This window comes from Thalassophryne amazonica, chromosome 6 (assembly GCF_902500255.1).
Source record: "Thalassophryne amazonica chromosome 6, fThaAma1.1, whole genome shotgun sequence".
Lineage (NCBI taxonomy): Eukaryota > Metazoa > Chordata > Actinopteri > Batrachoidiformes > Batrachoididae > Thalassophryne > Thalassophryne amazonica.
Genome location: NC_047108.1, coordinates 66,652,101 through 66,673,627, shown reverse-complemented (window position 1 = coordinate 66,673,627; position 21,527 = coordinate 66,652,101). Strand labels below are relative to the sequence as shown.

The 21,527-nt window shown below is 41.4% G+C and overlaps 1 protein-coding gene across 1 annotated transcript in view; it reads right to left on the bottom strand.

Annotated features, from left to right (window-relative positions):
* huwe1 (HECT, UBA and WWE domain containing E3 ubiquitin protein ligase 1) overlaps positions 1-21,527 on the bottom strand; it is a 201,263-nt gene that overhangs the window by 34,426 nt on the left and 145,310 nt on the right. Inside the window, 20 exon segments of the mRNA XM_034172372.1 lie at positions 106-500; positions 634-744; positions 747-868; positions 929-1,053; positions 1,915-2,125; positions 2,321-2,695; positions 7,785-7,827; positions 7,919-8,079; positions 10,084-10,173; positions 10,330-10,508; positions 10,615-10,843; positions 11,227-11,386; positions 11,968-12,095; positions 13,686-13,784; positions 13,986-14,061; positions 14,209-14,348; positions 14,435-14,607; positions 14,708-14,890; positions 15,084-15,295; positions 15,379-15,602. Coding sequence (XP_034028263.1) covers positions 106-500; positions 634-744; positions 747-868; positions 929-1,053; positions 1,915-2,125; positions 2,321-2,695; positions 7,785-7,827; positions 7,919-8,079; positions 10,084-10,173; positions 10,330-10,508; positions 10,615-10,843; positions 11,227-11,386; positions 11,968-12,095; positions 13,686-13,784; positions 13,986-14,061; positions 14,209-14,348; positions 14,435-14,607; positions 14,708-14,890; positions 15,084-15,295; positions 15,379-15,602 — 3,436 coding nt within the window.

Here is a 21,527-nt window from a genome sequence, read left to right as displayed (position 1 = left end):
ATTTCAGACTACATGTTAAAAGGTCAGCCTTCCAAAACAGTACACACACACACATACACACACACTTTGCTGTTTTCAAAAACATACTGCTTTGTCTCCTCTCACCTGTTATGGTTTGTGCCTCCTCCCATTTGAAATGGGCCTCCCCTCTGCACAGCCAGGCGGGTGTACTGCACACCCCGATTGCTCCCGATCCGACTTGTGAAGGCTGGCGAGCGCAAGATGGCTGATAGGGCAGAAGATGAACTATGGCCAAACAGCCTCTCATGCATCAGCTGTCTCTGGCGTGCCTCTTGCTCCCTACGCAAAGCAGCTGCTTCAGCAGCAATATCAGGGGGCATGACAGCCAACACACTGTCCTCCATGTCCTCCAGGACACTACGCCGAAGCTCCGATGGCAATGTCTGTATGAAGGTGACTGGATCCAATGGAGTGTCTCCCTGAGGAGGCTGCTGGGATAATTCCCTACGCTGCTGTTCGGCACGCTGCTGGGCAAGAACCTAAGACACAAGGTGATATGTTGAGCTTATTTATGATTTAATTAGAAAAACAAGTTGCACTCTCTCCTCTCACATTTTGAATGATTAGAAGCCACCATCCTGTTTGCTATTATCCTTGATTTCATTTTCTCACCTCTTCCTGAATGGCAGGTGGTAAGGCTGCTAAAAACTCAGGGCTGACCTCAGTAACCCCTGGTCCTCCCATCACAGGTGCCGTAGAGGCAGGTAGGGTGGTGGCAGCAGGGGTCTGGAGGGTGGTCGGATGCCGAGCTGATTTTGCAGCACCTCTCGCCGGATATCTTCAGGGAGAGCAGCCAGGAAAGAGGGATCTACACCCTCTGGCAGACTGATGCCTGCCAAAACACCGCCTGATAAGATTAAATTTCTTGTATAATTACAACACAAAAAAATAATGGCATTAAATTTACCTGCAAGTGGGTCTTCTTCCTCATTGCTGGTGGAAGGAAGGGGTTCTTCTTGGATGACCTGAGACTGGCTGTCAGCACTATCACTCCTTGGCATTGTTTCTCCAGGGGACGAGATAGAAGTGGAGCTAACAAATAAATGCACAGTCCATTAAGTTTTTTCTGTCACTCAACAAAAAAACAAATAAAAAAAATTCTAAGGATGTCAAACATTTGTTGAACCATGCAGTGATTTTCTTCTGGCATCTATTGGATGGGAAGAGCAAATGCAGCAGCTCTTTAAAACTCATTACAGAGTACGGATAAAAAAAATAAAATAATCAGCTTCATTTTGCCAGAAGGCACATGGAAGTCTAGATTTGACCTGTTTTCTTGTAGTTTCATGGTGGAGTGGAACATCTCAGTTCCACTCCACCATGAAACTGGTGCAATACACAAAAGTTGTACTCTCCCCAGTTTCTCCAGTCACCGCCACCAAAGCTTATAACTCCTTCAGAGAAGAGACGGGCGTCATGTATCACTAGTCTCCTTCTTGCACAGTGAGTATTTGAGAACAGCATATCCCATGACCTGTCTAAAGAAAAGTGGCTGTTAAAGTGATGATTTGTGTAAACCATAATTCTCATTTAGTTTGTCAAATTATTTGTGGGCTCTGAAAATAGAGGGACTGGTGCTCTGGCAAGAAATATTTTGAGAGGTTAACACTATTTTTCGGTTAGATTACTGTGTACAATGGACATGCTAAATGGCTCCTCACCAACAATAAGAAACTACAACATGTTTCTCCAGTTGAAAAGTGCACCAGTAACAAAGAAAAAAGAAAATCCAGTGTTTTTGGTCAACACACCAGACGGTAACACATCAGTTACCAAGGGCGCTACTGGTCTCTGTAAATGTTCATTTTCAAAATACACTTTCTAAAGGATATTTGAAATAAGCAAAAATGTCAATTGAACAAATGGTCAGAGAAGAGACTTAATGTGACTCACCCGGTCTCTCCGTCTGTCTGCCTGTCAGTCAACCCATTCTCCCCACTGCCGGACAGTTCCTGAGATATGTGCACAGCCTGAGTAGGGTTTGAAGCAGCTTCTTCTTGTGTTGCAGAGGCAGGGCTGCTGGTATCCATTGGTGAACCCTCCAGTTGTGACACACCCACTACTGCAGGCTCTGAGATCTCACAATGTCTGGACCTTAGTGATGCTGATCAAAACATAGGGGAAAGGGGTTTTAAACTATTAATACACCACAGGAAAATTGTTTGGTAGTATGATGTGTTTTGCACACAGTTCAGAAAACTGTATAAGCTATAAGCTATGAAAACTGTAAACATCACTAATAATACAAACGTGTCCTTACTGTTTGCCAATCTGTATAGTGTTTTCAAAATTAGTCTACCTTCCCTGCCTTCATCCAATGCTCCTCCTCCAACACCACCACCTCCTCCGACTCTCTCACCAATTGTGGGTGCCGGGGACATTTCCATCTGAGATGCTTCAGCTTCACTGTTTGGCCTGTCAGTTGATGCCAAAGACGGAAGGCCTGCTCCTGCCAGAGCAGCCAGTGAGCTGGCATGTGACTCAGCAAGTAGCAGGTCAGCAATTGGCTGGTGGACCTGCTGACTGATTGCAGTCTCTAGGGAGACTAGAACTTGTTCATGAGGACCGGGGGTGGTTGGAGTAACCTCTCCTGATGGTGGAGCAGTGAGGAAGCCTTCCGATATCCTGGGTGGGTCCAGACACGAAACTGTACCACCCTGAGTCTGCTCACCTTCTGTAACAAACACAGAAGTGACACATAAAAATAAAGTACACAGCATCTGTATGATTGTCATTTATTGTATTTAGTTATTTTGTAGTTTTTCAGTTTGCACAAATGGACCACAAAATACAGGAAGAGCAATATATTAAATATATTACTGCTGTTCGAAATGGCTTGTAATGATAGTTTGACACAAAAGACAATTTGTTTCTAAATAGTTGTTGAACTATTAGCATGTTTAAAAAAAAACAAAACAAATTGCTCGTCTCCAACACACACGAATATATACATACACATTCATAAGTTCTTTCAGCTTCTCCCTTGCTCACTTGGGGGTCACCACAGCAGAGCAAATACGGATCAGCATGTTGATTTGACATGTTTTAAGTCAGGTGCCCTTCCTGATGCAACACTGCATTAGGTGGAGAATGGAGCAGGGTGGCCTTGAACCGGGAAACTTCCACTCTGGAAGCAAGCGCACTAATCGCTTGGCTACCACGGGGAGGAGGGCCAGTCCACGCAAGCACTGAACAATGTAGAAGCCAGAACACACCACTTATAACTGCCAGCATAAACTTGGAAACATTCAGAGATTCTGCCCCCGCAGTTAGTACAGTAGGATAAGGGGTTTTGTCTACTATAATGTTGACCTTGGTTTGCATCCAGGTCATGCTACCAGAAGAGACTTCATCTGCACTGTCCCAGTCCACTCAACTGTAAATGGGCACCATTCTTGGCTAGGTTAGTAACCTGCATAGGACTGGCATGCCACCAGAGGACAGTGTTGACTTTCAAGCTACAGATGTAGGGTATAAAGGACACACAACAACAGGCCTCAGGGCTTATGTAGGACTACTTCATCTGCCCCTGTTCCACATAGTACTCCCAGAACCTGTGTGTATAAGTTGTCAATAATGTTTAGCAAATTCTTTGGGCTCCTGCAAAGTTGCAGGATGCCCCGGAGATCAGGCACAGTCAGTCTAATCACATGCTATCTGGAAAAACTCAAAGGCTGTAATAAAAAGCACTGCTGGTACACACACTTGCATTCAATGGGTAATTGCAAAGCTTGGATGAGGTTGATTTCTTGGCTGTGAATCCAGACTATTCCACACACTGAGCATCAAGTAACTGGAAATGAATCCTGTTAATAGTCCTTGCAAGCACCTTTCTTGCAATAGAGAGCAATGCAAGACCCTTGCAACTACTGCAATCCAAATGACCATGCATTCCTTTACAGAGTGGGGCAATAAATTCCGTCTTACAGTCCACAGGGATGATCCCAGTCTCCCACATTGAAAGAGATTGTTCGCAATGCCAGGAGAACATCTCCACCTACTTAGAGAAGCTCTGCTTAAACACTGCCGATCAATTCAACTCAATTCAATTAATTTCATTTATTTAATGCCAAATCACAACAAAGCTGCCTCAAGGTGCTTTACACGAACGACTAAAGTCTAACCTTACCAAGCCCTAGAACAAGCACACAGGTGACAGTGGTAAGGAAGAACTCCCTCAGATGATGTTGAGGCATAAACCTCAAGCAGATCAGACTCAAGAGGGGTGACCCAGTCCTTAGGCCATTCTAACAGATCCCTCAACTTTGCAAGCTGACCAAGAGTTGATTGTTCACAGTTGGAGAATGAGCCACAAGAAACATGTCATCATCAATATGCAGCTGCTGAAACTAGCTGGCCAAACAAGACAGGACATCAAAAGCACCTGTCCAAACTAGGCTCCAGTGTAGGACTGGAGCAACAAAGTGATCTAATCTTTCAGTAAACAGGCCAAGAGTTACTTGACCACAGATGGTCAGTCACCTGGTCACAAATTCCTCTGACAAATGTCTCCTTGTCTCTTATCAGGGTCATCACAGCCTGCTTTCTCAGCTCCCAATACAGGCTTGATTGTCCTTCAAGCTGTATACTACAAGTCCTCTGGATGATATTCAGAGTGGCATCTGATATAAAATACCTCCTATAAAACTTGGCATTGCCAAGACAATCACCAACAGCTTTTAACATTTGGCCATGTAAGAAATCCTACATTCCTTTTGGTTCAGCAACTGCCTTTACACCCCCTAGCCAGATGGCATGTAAACACCAGCAAAATATTGTAATTTTGAAGTCTTGCCAGATTTACAGGTATAGGGCCACCCAAATTGCACTAACAAAATTCAGTTTCTACTGAAATCCAAGCAATCTAAAGCCAGTTTATTTGAAATGTTACAAAATTACAGCTCATTTTAATAATAATAAAAAATTTCATTTACACTTTATCTTTTATTAATAAAAAATCTCAAAGTGCCACAGGAAGAATAAATAAATAAATCCAATGATAAACAAGAGATTAAAAACAGAAAATCTTAAGAAAAAAAAAAAGCCATCAGAATAGAATAAAACCAAAATAAAATGGAATAAAAAAAAAAGACTAAGACGCAACAGACTGAAATTATTGAGACGTGATATGACTTGAGGCTTTTTTAAAAAGCTTCAACAGTTTGTGGAGCCCTCAGATGGTCTGGGAAGGAGTTCCAAATATGAGGGGCAGGTGAACAGAAGGCCCTGTGAATGGGAGGATGTGTGAGGCAGCCAGTGAGCCCCACATACCTTCTTTAAAGTATGTGGGGACATTGCCATGGATGCACTGGTGGGTGATGAGAGCATTTTAATGAAGAGAACATATTTATCTGGGGGGAATTCCAAAATGAGTATTTTATTTTAAGCGCCGTCTGCAGGAGTAGGAGTAACAAAGTAAAGCTTATTTATATAGCACCTTTCAAGATAAAAGTGATTCACATAAAGAAATTAAAAACAGTAGAAACATAAAACAGATCAAACTAGGTAAAAGGAAGCCTATACAAAGGATGTGTGCACGTATGCATGAGATTTTGAAAAGACCGAATGTTACCTCTGAACTTGGATTATGTGTATGCACGTAGCCTGCACACAGACATCCATAAGATCACTTGTAAATAACTTCAGAGGTGTTATCAGGTTACAAAAGCTGTGTTTTTAGATTCAGAAGTGTTTATTTCTCACTAGCTTTCACATAATATGAGAAAGATATTAGATTTACACAGAAACGCCAATTTTAGAGCATTTTCTACCATGTTGGATTAGGAGCCAGACAGAGACCAGCCAGTAGACATCACTGCAACTCTCTAGTCTGATGGGCTGTCACTGTGTGCTTCCCAGTATTCCTTGTATAAGTCCGGGGAAGCTCCCGTGTTATCTATGATGTCACTGTCAGACGGTGTGGGTAACGATGATTTCTGCCATAAGTAGTTCAAAACAGTCTTCTTTTGAGAATTTACCCTTCTGGGGAATTTTTATTTTTTTCCAATTTTGACCATATTGGCAACTTCATATTATGCATTCCCTATTTAAAGGGTAATATACAAATAATGAATGTTTATGAGTTGGTACGAATGTTCCATGAGGTGAAAGCTGGAACATACTATTCAATGAGACAAAGCCAAGTTGAATGGTATGTTCCAGCTTTCACCAAATTAAATATTCGTTATATTGAAAGAATGTAAAAACATTTGTTTTATATAATGGCTAAATATATCCTTGTCATTTGATATTTTATTAGTATATAAACAACAAAAGGTAATTACATTTTGGTGTTCCACTGCTACTAAAGTCCTACATGAACTTTAAATAGGAGTCCAAATTGTGATGTGTAGTCCAGTGGTGCTGTGTACTAACTTCGTACCCCCCCAAAAAACTTTGTGTAGTTCCTCAGTCCAGCAAAAAAAATCACATCAGCTTTTCATCCAAACAGCTCTTCATGCCTCCAGACGGCTTACAGCGGAGTGGATTTGTGTGTGTGTGTGTTAGAAGAAGTAGCACCACCAATTAGCTTCTTCAAATCATCGTCTGTCAGCAAAACAATCTCCGCATGTTTGGCTAAACACTGGCCGCATCGTGTAGGTACCAAATATATGGAACCAAATTTGCACGCTAAATGCAAAGCAACATAAATGGGATGAATAATCCATGTCACGTGACATACAAAGCACCAATCAAATGACAAGGATCCACTCAGCCGTTATAAAATAAATTATATAGGTGCCAACGAAAATTATTTTTATGCATTAAATCTTAAAAAGCTTAGTGGCCCTATATCTTTAATCTTGGGCACAAACAGATGGCAGTCTACGAGACTTGAACTGAATCCCCAAGAATGTCAGAGCAGGTTTGTGGTCAGAATTCACAAACTGGGCCCTTATAGAAGCTCTGCAGTCGTACAAAAATGTTTTCCAACAAGAACACGGTCAATCTCCTTAACAATACCTTCAATATTAGAATACCACATGAAGCAGTATGGTACATGTAGCCCCTGATTTTGTAAAAATTAAGAAACAGAGCTATTTTTTTGCCAGTTACCAGATGCACGAAGACCAATGCAGTTGTTGTAGCCAACCCAGTAAGTGTCCATGGTTGCACTGCTTAAAAACTACACAAAACCAAACAAACAAAAACCCCCACCCAAAACAAGTTCCAAATAATGGGAGTTGAAAGATTCATGTTGGACTACACATAAACCGTACTGGAGGAGCAAGCTGACTTTCAATCTCTAAAGTTAAGCAGGAATGTTGTTATGGATCTATAATGAGGAAGGCAGTAAGTTGTATGGTTATCTCCTAGATGGGGCGCACACTACTGATCCCCCCCAAAAACGACACAACTTACTACCTCACCACAGTACAGCCAAATGCAGCAGAATGCAGATATTGAAGCCACACAAATAAAAAAAAATCATAGCACGTTGGGTGCAGTGTAAGTAAGAAACAATGTTACTAACCTACATTTTGAATTTGCTTTTCATGCAACCATTTCAAGAGTCAGTACAGATCTCCACTGACCCAGGTGATGATGAGCAGGTGCTTTTGCGTTACCATAAGAAAGACAGTAGACTGTATAGTTATCTCCCAGATCTGGTGTGATCCTAAAACTATACAAACTACTACCTCATCCTAGAGTACGCACTGCTGGCTGATTGCTTCTGGGTGCCCATCACCAAAATGTTTCCCTTCTTGAGAAGTTAGAACAATATTCCAATAGCTGAGAACACACACAAATCAATACATTACCTGCAGTGCTCTCTGTGCCATTGACTGTCCCCAACACTGAACCCTATTAAAAAGAAAAATGTTTTAGTTGACAGTAGAATGCGAAACTTTCAATATGACATTTTCTATATTATATAGCTGGAATATTATCAGACCTGTAGGCTCTGTTCACTGGCCTCCTCTGCCCCAGAAGCCTTCCTTTCATTCTGCTTTGACTCCTCCTCCTCAGCCAACTGCCGCCTTCGCTTCTCCCTACGTTCTTCAAGTTCCTCATCTCGCAGACTTTCCAAGTGCTGCAGAATTGGCACCTTCACCACTATTACCAGGCACCCATTAAAATAAGAGGGAACAAAAAGCAGAGATTAGCATTCTGATTTGGTTGCTAAAGGCTTAAAGATGTATTGAGCAAATGTACCCAATTTAGTTATTTACTGGAAATCAGTAAGACCAGTGAGGATGGTGAAGGCATATTCACTATCAAAGTAAATTATCTCAGGGATCTCCCAAGCTTACACCATGTTGCATATGTAAAATGAATGGATGATGTGGTAGCAGTTTGCCTGTGAATTGCCACAGTGATGTGTTGTAATATATATTATATAAACTATAATATAATATACACACACACATTCAGTTGTATGCAAACGTTTGGACACCCCTGATAATTTTCATGATTTTCCTTTACAAATTATTGGTTGTCTGGATCAGAAATTTCAGATAAACATATCATATAGCAGATGAACACTGATATTTGAGAAGTAAAATGAAGTTTCTAGTATTTACAGAAAGTATGCAATAATTATTTAAAATTGGGCAGCTGCATAAATGTGGGCACCCTTGTCATTTTATTGATTTGAATACATTTAGCACTAATTATTGGAACACAAAATTGGTTTGGTAAGCTCACTGACCCTTAACCTCCTTACACAGGTGAATCCTATCATGAGAAAAGGGTATTTAAGGTGGCCATTTGCAAATGACTCTCCTCTTTGCATCTCTTCTAATGGCAACATGGGATCCTCTAAACACCTCACAAATTACCTGAAAACAAAGATTGTTCAAATCATGGTTTAGGGGAAGGACACAAAAAGCTATCTCAGAGATTTCAGCTGTCAGTTTCCACTGTGAGGAACATAGTGAGGAAATGGAAGACTGCAGTCACAGTACTAGTTAAACCATGAGGTGGCAGGCCAAGAAAAATCTCAGATAAGCTGAAGCGAAAGATGGTGAGAACAGTCATAGTCAACCCACAGACCTGCTGCAAAGACCTACAACATGATCTTGCTTCAGATAGTGTCTGTGCATCATTCAACTATATAGCACACTTTGCACAAAGAGATGCTGTAATGCAGAGGAAGCCTTTTCTGCGTACACGCCACAAACAAAGTCACTTGAGGTATACTAAAGCACATTTGGACAAGCCCGCTTCATTTTGGAATAAGGTGCTGTGGACTGATGAAACTAGATATTATAGCTTTGTCAGTCTGTACCTATGCTCGATAATCAGCTAAACTCAGCAGCCTACAAGGAGCTTTGATTGCTTTTCAAACTGAAGCTTCAGCTCTGAAAGGTATTTCCAAAAATCAAAGATGTGCTTCACGACAAATTATGTGATGTGTGACGTTCACAAAAGTACACAAAAATACATAGATGAAAATAGCTGAAAATTAGATTTAGAACACAAAGACCTTATGTTAATGAGACCCAGACTAAGGACCTCAGTGGAGTTGATAGGACAGTTTGGATTTGGGGATGGTTCCAGAGTAGCATATATAAGATGCCTGGAAGTAGGTTTAGGTTTGAGACATTCCACGCGCGTTGTAGGTAGCAGACACAAAATATCTGATATTGCTGGAACAGCCAATGGGCCATCCACAATTTCAATGTTATCCATTGTAGTAATGGGTATTAAGTTTCCAAAGCATATCCCTCTATGATTTTCATGGGCAGGTCTATAGAAACAGGTCACAGTCTCAACTTGATGAATTTCCCTCTCTGGCACATAAACTGCACTAACACCATAGTGGATTTACTGCACTAATTACCCCGCTAAGCCAATGGATACCACACCCACATTGTCAAACGCCTTGCAGGGACTCTAATCACCTGCTCCGTGGCCTGCTGTAAAATCCCAAGGTTAGCCTCCACAGTTTTCAAAGAATGGTGAACTGTCTCTAGTGAAACAATGGCACAAACTATACATAGCATTTTAACTGCTGCTCAAATCCATTGATTCATTATCTAAATCATGTGCATCAGTATCTCACAGGTACTTTTTTAAAGTTCAAAGATATGCAACCTCTGTTTTGCACCAAATTACCTGCTACACAGTCATGCATACTCTCAGCATCCAGTACTTTACACTCATCTGTCCATCTAGTTAAGGCAGTCGGAATACTGGAGAGGGTGCCTGGCAGTACAGAAAAAAAAAAAAAAAAAGGGGGGGGGGACCAGTTAGTAATTCAAGCTCATACTAATTATATATATATATATATATATATATATATATTTTTTTTTTTTTTTAACAATTGTCCAGTATATTAATGTTAACAAATGTGATTCTCACCTGCTTGCCCTCCAGTGTTACTCTGTTCATGAAAAAAGTCATCCAACAACTCATCATCAGATCGAGCTATAATGTGCACATCTTCATTTCCAACCAATAGGCGAGCTCGACCACGAGATTGGAGAGGCAGTGAGCTGGACAGCTGTAAAATGTCTGCTGCAGCACTGGGCCCCAGCAATCTGAAGAAGAGAGCACACAAGAGCAACATGCATGCCAATAAGATTTATTATAACAGAGTTGTGAGAACAGATGTTTTTAAAGACCCTCCAAGAGGCATGCTTTCACCTCTGCAGTATGAGTGGAGGATTGGGCTGGCGGTTGCCAGGGTAATGGACATGAATGGTGTGTCCACTGTTAGCAGTGAGTTGCCGTAGAGTGCGCTGGCTACGACCCATGCCTTGTGCCAGACGGCTACTAGTGCCTACCACTCCCAAAGTCAGGGAGCCATGGTCAGCATGGCGGACCATCAGTGGGTGGGAGCTAGGGATGTTGCCTGGCGATGGAGGAATGTCAGCTGATGAAAGAATAGAAAAGAGCAGACAGCTATTAATGGAATAATTCAGGTACAGCACAACCTCAAATTTTAAGATTTTGAATCCAATCCTCTTTTCAGGTGTGTGAGTTGCTTTATTTCCATCATTTATCCATGTTGAAAAAGCTCTTCCTGTAATTTTTATAACAGAGGAAACTGACGTATGTACTTTAAATTTTGGCACATTTTGATTAGGATTTTTACAACATTCAAATGTCAGAATTTTGTAATTTATTGCTCTGCACTCAAACCAACTTTCTGCTCAAAAGAAAGCTTTGCTTCTATGTGTGAAAGTGGAAGAAAATGTTGGAACAAATCTGTACTTAAAAATAATTTGGATCTTTAACAACACTGAGGTTGCTCACCATTGTTGGAGAACATGTTGTCAAACTCTATGATGAGGTCATCATCCCTGTCAAATCTTTCAAAGCGAATGTGGGGTGCAGCATTGATGTCAGGAAAGTCCTCATCCAACTCCATCTCTGAGCCTTCATCATCATCATCTTCATCTCCTTCTTCATCATCCTGCAAAGATATTAAGCCAGGCCTTGGTTAGCAGTACTAGTGGGCACAGCTCTTCACAACCACATTTGAGACCCAGAAAACATAGGGAGTAGTTCTCCATCTTTTGCATTCAAAGAAACCAACATTTCTCAACATAGCACCCAGTAAGCCAAAATTTCACACAAGAAATGTTGGTTTCTAAGAATGCAAAAGATGGATCTGGGTTAGACACAAAACCTTTCAATCGCTCTTTGCAGAAATACTCAGTAAAAATGTGGAAAAACAGTATGTTGGATGCTTTTAGTCTTCTGTTCTGCTGTAAAACTGGGGTGCTGCTGGAAACTATTTGAACTGTGAATCTCAAATGGCTCCAGTCGGCAAATGCCAAGGCTATGGAGTGTGTCAGGGGTTCAGTTAATGGTAATGGTGAACTACATTTATATCACACTTTCATGCTCAAAGTACTTGACAATGATGCCTCCACAGTTACACACTGATGCCTGGGTGCCACCATCCAAGGCACACAACTGCCCACTGGGAGCAATCCTACACCAATGATGCTTCAAGATTTTATTTGTTTATTTTTTTTAAATTGTCCAAACCTGGTCCTCCTCCTCCTCCTCTTCTTCCTCCTCCTCTTCATCTTGACTGTCCTCGTCATCATTGCTACCACTTGAATCTTCCTCTTGTGTGTGCTCCTCATCCTCTGGCTCAAGGATATTCATGGAGTCTGATGGCAGAGAGAAACCTACAATCCCTTACAAAAACAGTGTAATACCACAATGAAAAGCACTTAGAATGGCTTAGCTTTTGTTGGGGGAAGTTTTTTGTAAAACTTATGTAAAGTAATAAAGGATATGGTTATTACTGGAAATTACAGGATTTCAAATTCAAAGTGCAAAGTTATAAACAGTAACTGCAGCAAAGATAAATATGAGGTGCTCTTCAAATTACAGATTGATGAAATTTATATTTCAGGAACATATAATACAACCCTAGCCCTAACCTCATTTGCTGGAATCCAGCCGCATATAAAAGAGCACCCCCGAAATCTTTAAAAATATAACAACGCTAAAATACCCTCACCCGTTTGAGCATGTACCTTTTAACAGGAGGGTGTGCGTGTGCGCTTTTGAAAAGACCGGAAGTTACCTTTGACCATGTGATGTGTGTGTACGCTGTCTGTGAGATGTCTTGTAAATCACTCCAGAGGTTATCAGGTTACAAAAACAGTGTTTTCAGTTTTAGAAGTTTTTATTTCTCCCTAGCTTTTACACAATATATAAGAAACACGTTAGATTTACACAGAAATGTAGATGTTTCAGAGCTGATTCCACCACGTTGGATTAGTAGCCAGAGAGAGAGACCAGCTAGTGACATCATGGTGCCTCTCTACTCTGATAGGCTCCCCCCCCCCCCCCCAAAAAAAATCAGTTTTGCATGATTCATACCATAATAGGAAAGAGAATATGACCTTTTGAACCCTTAAAATAGGCCAAGGTTAGCCATCTTTGAACTTGTCCAATGTCTGTGTCCCACGAATGTTACCTGTGAATTTGAAGACCCTGGCAGTAATATGACTGGACTTATGCTGAGCACAGACAGATGGACAGACAGACAGACAGACGAATGGATGGACATAAAACATCCGCAATACCTGATGGTCATTTTGATAGCCTCTGGTAAAAAAAAAAAAGGTTCAATTTCATCATGCAGGAGATGAAATTGCATCATTCTGCATAGTCGTGAAATCTTGGACATTTTGAATATTAATGTTCAAAATGTCCAAGATTTTTTCCCCCATATTTCAACAAATGTATGAATGCTGAAGCAAAGAGCACAATGTTGGAATGCGTGAATAAACTCATCAGATCTTAGTAAAAATGCAAGACACGCATGTCTCCTACATTTTCTTTTGCAGGACTGCATATATTGAATATCTGATAGGGGTGGGACAAGCTTCACAATAAAAATCATCTGAGTGTCAATGGACTCTAGGCTGCACACAGTAAAGGAGCTTTATGACTTTCAATGCCATGGATCAATGCAGGTGGATCGAAAGACTTGAAAATTGCTTTGGTATCTCTGGTCAAGTACTTTTGTGGTTGAGGTTATACTTGTCAAGGAGACTACATTATGTTTATTATAACAACACTATTCTGAATTATCTACAGTTAACTATGGGGTTGCTATAGGGGTGTTTTAATTGTAAAGCACTTTGTTTTCTAAGGCACTTCATAAATAATTTGATTCATTGTATTCTGTGCATCACCTCTGCCTAGTACACCATGAAAAGTAAACTTCTGAAGTGCTGTCTTACCTTCTCGATTGGCCTGAAGAGTGGATGCCTGGCTAATATTGGATGGAGCCTCATCCATCAACACATCCTCTTGTGATTCATCCTCACCACTGCGCCCCACTGGTTGCAAGGACAAAGATTCAACAAAGTACAGGTGAACCCCGTTAACTGGCGTATGCACAACTCGTGTTTAGTCTTTACTCACGGTCAATTTGTGGACCCCAATTTGTGCGAGTTACTGTGGTTTAAATGTATTGACTTTCTGTTACCGTTTACCATCTACGGTTATTGTCCTCAAAGAAACCAAATGTTGTGGTTTACCTATGATGGTGCTGTTAACAGTGCCAGCATCTCTCTCCAGCAACTCATCAATCAGGTCCACCAACTCATTCTCCACCTGCAAAAACAGAAAAATTCAGACCAATGCAAAACTCGTAGTTTTCACTTACAGAAATATAAAGATCTTAGGATAATAATGTAGGTAATTTCTATGAGAATATGATGAGATTCAGTTCGAGTATTCTGAGTAATTAACATCAATCACCTGCATTGCCTGTGTGCTGAGAACCTCTGGTTGACCAGCAATGACCACTGTGTCTCCTTCTGTCTCTCCATCCATCAGGTCGCCGTCTGTACCCTGCACCCTGTGGTTCCCCTCAACTGGCTCTGCCTCACCAGACTCCCCTGGAAAAGACAACCCACATCAGCAACGAACATTCAGAAACACTCGATCTAGAGTGCTTCAGTGAAGATCTGCCTCATTTATTCACCTTGGTCCTGTGTGCTACTGTTGCTGTCCCGAGCAGCTCCCACTGTATCATGTTCAGTCTTGTTCTTGCTAGAACCTCCTTTGCCCCCAAACAGACTACTAGGCTGATTAACAATGCGGGACAGAGTCTCCAGAGGCTTCAATGCAGCATTCACTGTGTTGGCCATGTTGGGACTAAATCATATGTGATAAAAAGAAGAATGTTGGGTCATATGAGGTGTTATTATACTAGTACAAACATGTCAAAGTAAATTATTATGGTTTAAACATGTACCTGGACAAATCCAAACTGTGAGGCACACGGGCCAAATCATTGACAAGACCTTTCTTGAGAAAGAGCCTTATGATGTTATTCATGCCATTGTGCTGTGTCTTGGCTGCAGCTGTGCTATAAAAACTGGAGGTGGAGGGACATGATTCCATGATGGTGCTGATGATACACATCACTGCCTGGAGCCTGTGAGGCAAAGATAATGGATAGAGAGTGAGAATAAGAGTATGATGTGCATAGATATAATAGAAGTGCATTAACTATTGAGGATGTAGGATTAATACAAAGTTCTGCGCAAGAGTTAAAGTTTAAACATGCACAACTGCAGCACATTGGCATACTCATTCTTTAGCATGTCGTGTCTGCCCCAACTGCTTACCTGGCATGCTTTTCTGCACCTTCTGCCATTGCAAGTGCTCGGCTAAGAGCAGCTTTCACCTCATTGACCAAGGCCACCTGGGCATCAGTACCTGTACCAGCAGCTGCTAGGCTGGCCAGAAAGAGCCGTGCCAGAGCTGGGGTGTCCTTGTCCTCTGAATTCTGGGTATGCGGCAGCAAATGGTCAAGCACAAAGGCTAGAACACTGCAATCCTGCAAAGATTCAAAACAGGTGACAACATGTCAGTTTAAGAAGATAGAGTTGAAAAAAGCTTGTATTTTGTTGTACTACCCACCTCCTTAATAAGCTCTGACTGTCCAGCAGTGTAACAATAGGAAGCAATTAATGTGGCGATGCCCACATAAGAGCGGACCAGTTCAGCCAGCAGTCTTAGGATGGTGGAGGTAGGCATTAGAGGCTTGCTGGCCTTTGCCTTCGCTGCTTTACTCTCCTCAGAGCTAGCACCCTTCTCTCCTTCCTGATCATTCTTTTCCTCCCTCATCTCTTCTGGTGTGGAAGCTAAAGAATTTAGGATTGGGGTGGTGGTGAAGAAGGAGAAGTGGATACAGATTATAAGACATACAATGTAGATCAGATGTTTACACACATCACGGACATGACAGCATAGCAATATTGCTGTTTCAGTCATTTTGCTTTGCTATTCTTTTTTGGGGGGAAAGAATGACTGTACAATATGCATCTTCCATAAGACATTACATTACAAGTTTTTATTTTAAGTTTACTGGAACTATATCAAGCTGAACTGTATCAAGCTCAAGATCACAAAATGATACAACCATATTTGTTGCTTGCATTTATTATGTAATTGTGGAAGTGAATCTCTAATTAAATAAACTGGTCATCCTTCATGCATGCATGCTCTTTACACATATGATGCATAAGAGTCCAGTTATCTCTTCAAACACTTTGGATCACATTTGAAAGATTTTCCTTGCGCACATGCTCAGATGGTGTGCAAATCTACCCAGCAAGTTAGAAGGAGTTGCTCTTATGAGGTCAATAACATATGTTGGCTTAATTAAACACAAAAGTCCAATTATTATTATTTCTGTTGACACTGAACTGGAATTATTTTCCTTTTTACACATCTTCATATGGTATGGTACCACTGTGTGACATTTGGTTGAAATCTAATAAAACATTTAGGTGAAGTTGCATTTGTAAATCTCACGGATAGGGAGATGAACAGATGTGATTCCTAGATATCTCACCCACGTTTTTGTCAAGGGGATGTAATAAATATATACACACTCACTGGGATTATTAATTCAATGGTGCTGAAAATGTCTCAAATTGCCAAGGCCTCTTAACTTCCAATTATTGATCATGATTGCCTGCAGCTGGGAGCTTCTCTACACTCACTGAATTGACCAACACACTACAGCAGGAACCTCCAAGGAGCTCAGGGCTGATACGAGAAACTAGAATGCTTTAACTGAGAGAGTGGCGACATGACGAGTGGCCGGGGGAGGTACTGTCACTTGACTCATGGTGCCATCTTGGGTTCAAAATAGCGTTCGCTGTTAATCTTTCTGCATGGAAATCCAGCTATTTTATTTATTTATTCGTTGAAAATGATGGGTTGTGTGTTTGGATGCACAAATAGACACAATAAGAGCTTCAAGATGTACAGATTCCCTTCAGATCCGAACAGAAGAAAAATAAAGTCAGCCGTGTGGGAAGGAAGCCGACATCATTGTCAAAGCTTTGAGAGGTAAATTTATTGTTCAGTCCCCTGTACAGTAAAAGTAGTAAAAGTCACCTAAACCGTCATCGTATAATGCAGATATTCGCAGTCACCAGAAAAAAAAAAGTCCCAAAGTTTATGTATTGTTTTCCATGTAAGAAACACTGTATATAGCGGATTTTGTACAACGGATTTTTCACTCACATCGGATAAAATGTCCTGTCTGATTGCAATGTATTTCCATTAAAACCCCTCGCATGTAGGAGTCATTTCCATGATTAAAAGCCCAACCGTTAATTTTTTTCCACACTGTGCTCAGACTCTGACCCGCAGCTTGACGTGCACCTGATAAATCAGACACACCAAAAGGCTGTGATTTGACACTTTTCTGCTTTCACGTCTTCGTCTGACACATTTCAATAGTTTTTGCAATGCGTACGCTGATTACAATGGATCACAAAAGTCCACACATTTACAGCAAGTTTACAAGCCGGTAAAAGAGGAAATTGTACAGTTTTTTTTTTTTTGAAGTGGAGGTGATGATTGTAGAAAGAAAAAAAGCTTGAGAGTTAAATTAGTCCATAATAAAGCATAATCCAGCTACGGAGAATGTTAAAACTATCACGTAGGTCATTGCATGACAGAGCATACCAGAGTTGCAAAAGCATAAATCAGGGTTTAAATTAATTAAATCATCATAAATTTTAAATTTATGTAAATTTGATAGCTTAATTATTTTTCTATTATTTTGATGGCACCTGTACCTGGATGTGTTGCTGTATGTGGTTAAGTGATCTAAAAAAAAACTGGTTGAAAACATAAAAGGTTCTTCCAGAAGTTCAGTGCAGTTGGAACCAAAATGGTGTGATGTTCTGAGTTGACGCCACTCTCTCAATTAAGGCACTCTCTGAGAAACAGGATCACAGATTTACAGAATGTCTTCTGTAAACATTCACTTAAAAAAAATAATAAAAACCTACAGATTCCAAGATCATCCATTCCAACAACTGCACACAAATACAAGCTATTGGGAAGTGTAGCTACTTTAACAAGGTCTATAAGAAACCCTCAAGCATGCAAGCATCTTAAGTTAGATGGCTGACTGACTTTGTGCATAACAGAGCACATGGGGGCTGTGGACCAAAGCAAAGCACTACTGTTCCGTATCTGAAACTAAAAATATTTTTATGTCTTAACAGATCCAAGATACTCAAAATACTGAGTTAAAAGTTGCATCACTGTAAATAAAGTATAGAAACATCTTACATTTAAAAGGGTTGCAAAATACGCATGCAATTTTGAAACATGATTAAATAGCATAGGAAACCAGGACCAACTCACATAAGAACTCATCATCTCTGTGTTATACCTTATCTATTGATTTAAGTAATTGGTCTCGCATTCCAAATGACATGTTTTGCAGAGCATATGGAAGACACAAAAAATAATCTTGAAAATTGCATTCATGCTATTGTGAAAAGGCTTTTCCGCTTGAATTGTCTAATGTCCTGTCAACAATTTACAGGTTTGTATACAAGGTTTTTCATAACTTTGTGGCTATACAATGCTACAGCAACTTATACCCCTATTCCACAGGGTACCATTCTGATCTCTCATGATCCAGAAAAAGTGAAAAAAAAAGAAAAAGAAAAAGGATTCAAACAGCTTACTCCAGTTTGTGTCCTATTATGCTGGCTTATGATGTGCAAACCAGCCAACTGGCTGGCTTATAAAGCGCATACCTGTCATATACTGTCAACCTGCTCCAAAAAATTAAAGGTGCGCCAGGCTGCATTCTCAGCCAGAACTGCAACAAACACTGCTTTTTCTTCAAATTTTACCCCAATGGAACACAGTCAAACATGTTTCAAGCTGTACTCGGACTACTCCATTTAAAGATGTTTGAACATGACTGAAGCTGTTGAGACTATGAACACCCAGACACGTAATGATCCCGATTTGGTGAATCGGGATGAAACAGCTGGAAAATTTCAGCCAGATTTCAAACCTGGTGTCCATAATTGCTGTAACGGCTATGAAATGAAAATTGTGAAATCCAAGGAAAATTTGCAGGGGGTCTGGGTACAGCTCCCCAGGAATCCCGCCGAGTTTTCACAGCCCTGCTGTAACTACTGCGTATACCATATCCTGTTCCTTTATACAACCCCTGGCAAAAATTATGGAATCACCGGCCTCGGAGGATGTTCATTCAGTTGTTTAATTTTGTAGAAAAAAAGCAGATCACAGACAAGACACAAAACTAACTCAGCCACATGGGGTGTGCAGCCAGTACATTCTGAGTGCCGTCCCAAGCCCGGATAAATGAGGAGGGTTGCGTCAGGAAGGGCATCCGGCGTAAAACAAGCCAACCGAACTATGCAGACTCAGAATCGAATTCCCATACCGGATCGGTCGCGGCCCGGGTTAACAACGTCCGCCACCGGCGCTATTGCCCAACAGGGTGCCGGTGGAAATTGGGCTACTGCTGGGCGAAGATGACGAAGAAGAGGAGGAAAACGTTGCCACGAACAGCGTGAGAAGAAGAAAACTAGAAGGGTGGAAATGAGAGTGGGGACTTTGAATGTTGGTAGTATGACTGGTAAAGGGAGAGAGCTGGCTGATATGATGGAGAGGAGAAAGGTAGACATATTGTGTGTGGAAGGGAAGTAAGAGCAGGAGCATCAGCGGTGGGTACAAGTTGTTGTACCATGGTGAGGACAGGAAGAGAAATGGTGTTGGGGTCATTTTAAAGGAAGAGTAGTAAAAGTGTGTTGGAGGTTAAGCGAGTGTCTGACAGGGTGATGAGTGTGAAGTTGGAAATTGAAGGGGTGATGATGAATATCATCAGTGCATATGCCCCACAGGTAGGTTGTGAAATGAAGGAGAAAGAAGATTTCTGGAGTGTGTTAGATGAGGTGGTGGAGAGTGTGCCCAAGCATGAAAGAGTGGTGATAGGAGCAGACTCCAATGGGCATGTTGGTGAAGGGAACAGAGGTGATGAGGAAGTAATGGGTAGATATGGTATCAAGGATAGGAATGGGGAAGGACAGATGGTAGTTGATTTTGCAAAAAGGATGGAAATGGCTCTGGTGAATACCTACTTTAAGAAAAGGGAGGAGCACAGGGTAACATAAGAGTGGAGGAAGGTGCACACAGGTGGACTACATTCTTTATAGGAGATGCAAGCTAAAAGAAATCACAGACTGTAAGGTGGTAGCAGGAGAGAGTATCACTAGACAGCATAGGATGGTTGTTTGTAGGATGACTTTAGATGTAAAGAAGAAGAAGAGAGTGAGAGCTCAACAAAGGATCAGATGGTGGAAGCTGAAGGAGGAAGACTGTTGTGTGAAATTTAGCGAGCAGTTGAGAGAAGCACTGGTTGGAGGGGAAGCAATTTTGGACAACTGGAAAAGTACTGCAGAAGTGGTGAGGGAGACAGCTAGGACAGTACTGGGTATGACATCTGGACAGTGGAAGGAAGACAAGGAGACTTGGTGGTGGAATGAAGAGGTCCAGGAAAGCATAAGGAGAAAGAGGTTGGGAAAAAGTTTTGGGATAGTCGGAGAGATGAAGAAAGTAGACAGGAGTACAAAGAGAAGCGGCGTAAGGCGAAAAGAGAAGTGGCAAAAGCAAAGGAAAAGGCATATTGCGAGCTGTAAAACAAGTTAAATAGTAAGGAAGGAGAAAAGGACTTGTACCGATTGGCCAGACAAAGGGACAGAGCTGGAAAGGATGTGCAGCAGGTTAGGGTGGTAAAAGATGCACATGGTAATGTGCTAAGTGAGGAATGTGTGCTGAGAAGGTGGAGGGAATATTTTGCAGAGTTGATGAGTAAAGAAAATGAGCGAGAGAAAAGGCTGGATGATGTGGTGAGAGTAAATCAGGAAGTACAAGAGATTAGCAAGGAAGAAGTGAGGGCTGCTATGAAGAGGATGAAGAGTGGAAAGGCAGTCGGTCCAGATGACATTCCAGTGGAGGCATGGAAATGTCTAGGAGAGATAGCAGTAGAGTTTCTAACCAGATTGTTTAATAAAATCTTGGAAAGGGAGAGCATGCCTGAGGAGTGGAGACGAAGTGTGCTGGTTCCTATTTTCAAGAACAAGGGTGATGTGCAGAGCTGCAGTAACTACAGAGGCATAAAGCTGATCAGCCACAGCATGAAGTTATGGGAAAGAGTAGTAGAAGCTAGGCTTAGAAAACAGGTGAAGATCTGTGAGCAGCAATATGGTTTCATGCCAAGAAAGAGCACTACAGATGCAATGTTTGCTCTGAGAATACTGTTGGAAAGGTACAGAGAAGGACAGAAAGCGTTACATTGTGTTTGTGGACTTAGAAAAAGCTTATGATAGGGTGCCAAGAGAAGAGTTGTGGTACTGTATGAGGAAGTCTGGAGTGGCAGAGAAGTATGTTAGGGTAGTGCATGACATGTACAAGAATAGTGTGACAGCGGTGAGATGCGCAGTAGGAATGACAGACTCATTCAAGGTGGAGGTGGGATTACACCAAGGATCAGCTCTGAGTCCTTTCTTGTTTGCAGTGGTGATGGACAGGTTGACGGATGAGATCAGACAGGAGTCCCCATGGACTATGATGTTTGCAGATGACATTGTGATCTGTAGTGAGAGTAGAGAGCAAGTTGAGTCTAGTCTGGAGAAGTGGAGATATGCTTTGGAGAGAAGGGGAATGAAAGTCAGTAGAAGCAAGACTGAGTACATGTGTGTGAATGAGAGGGAGCC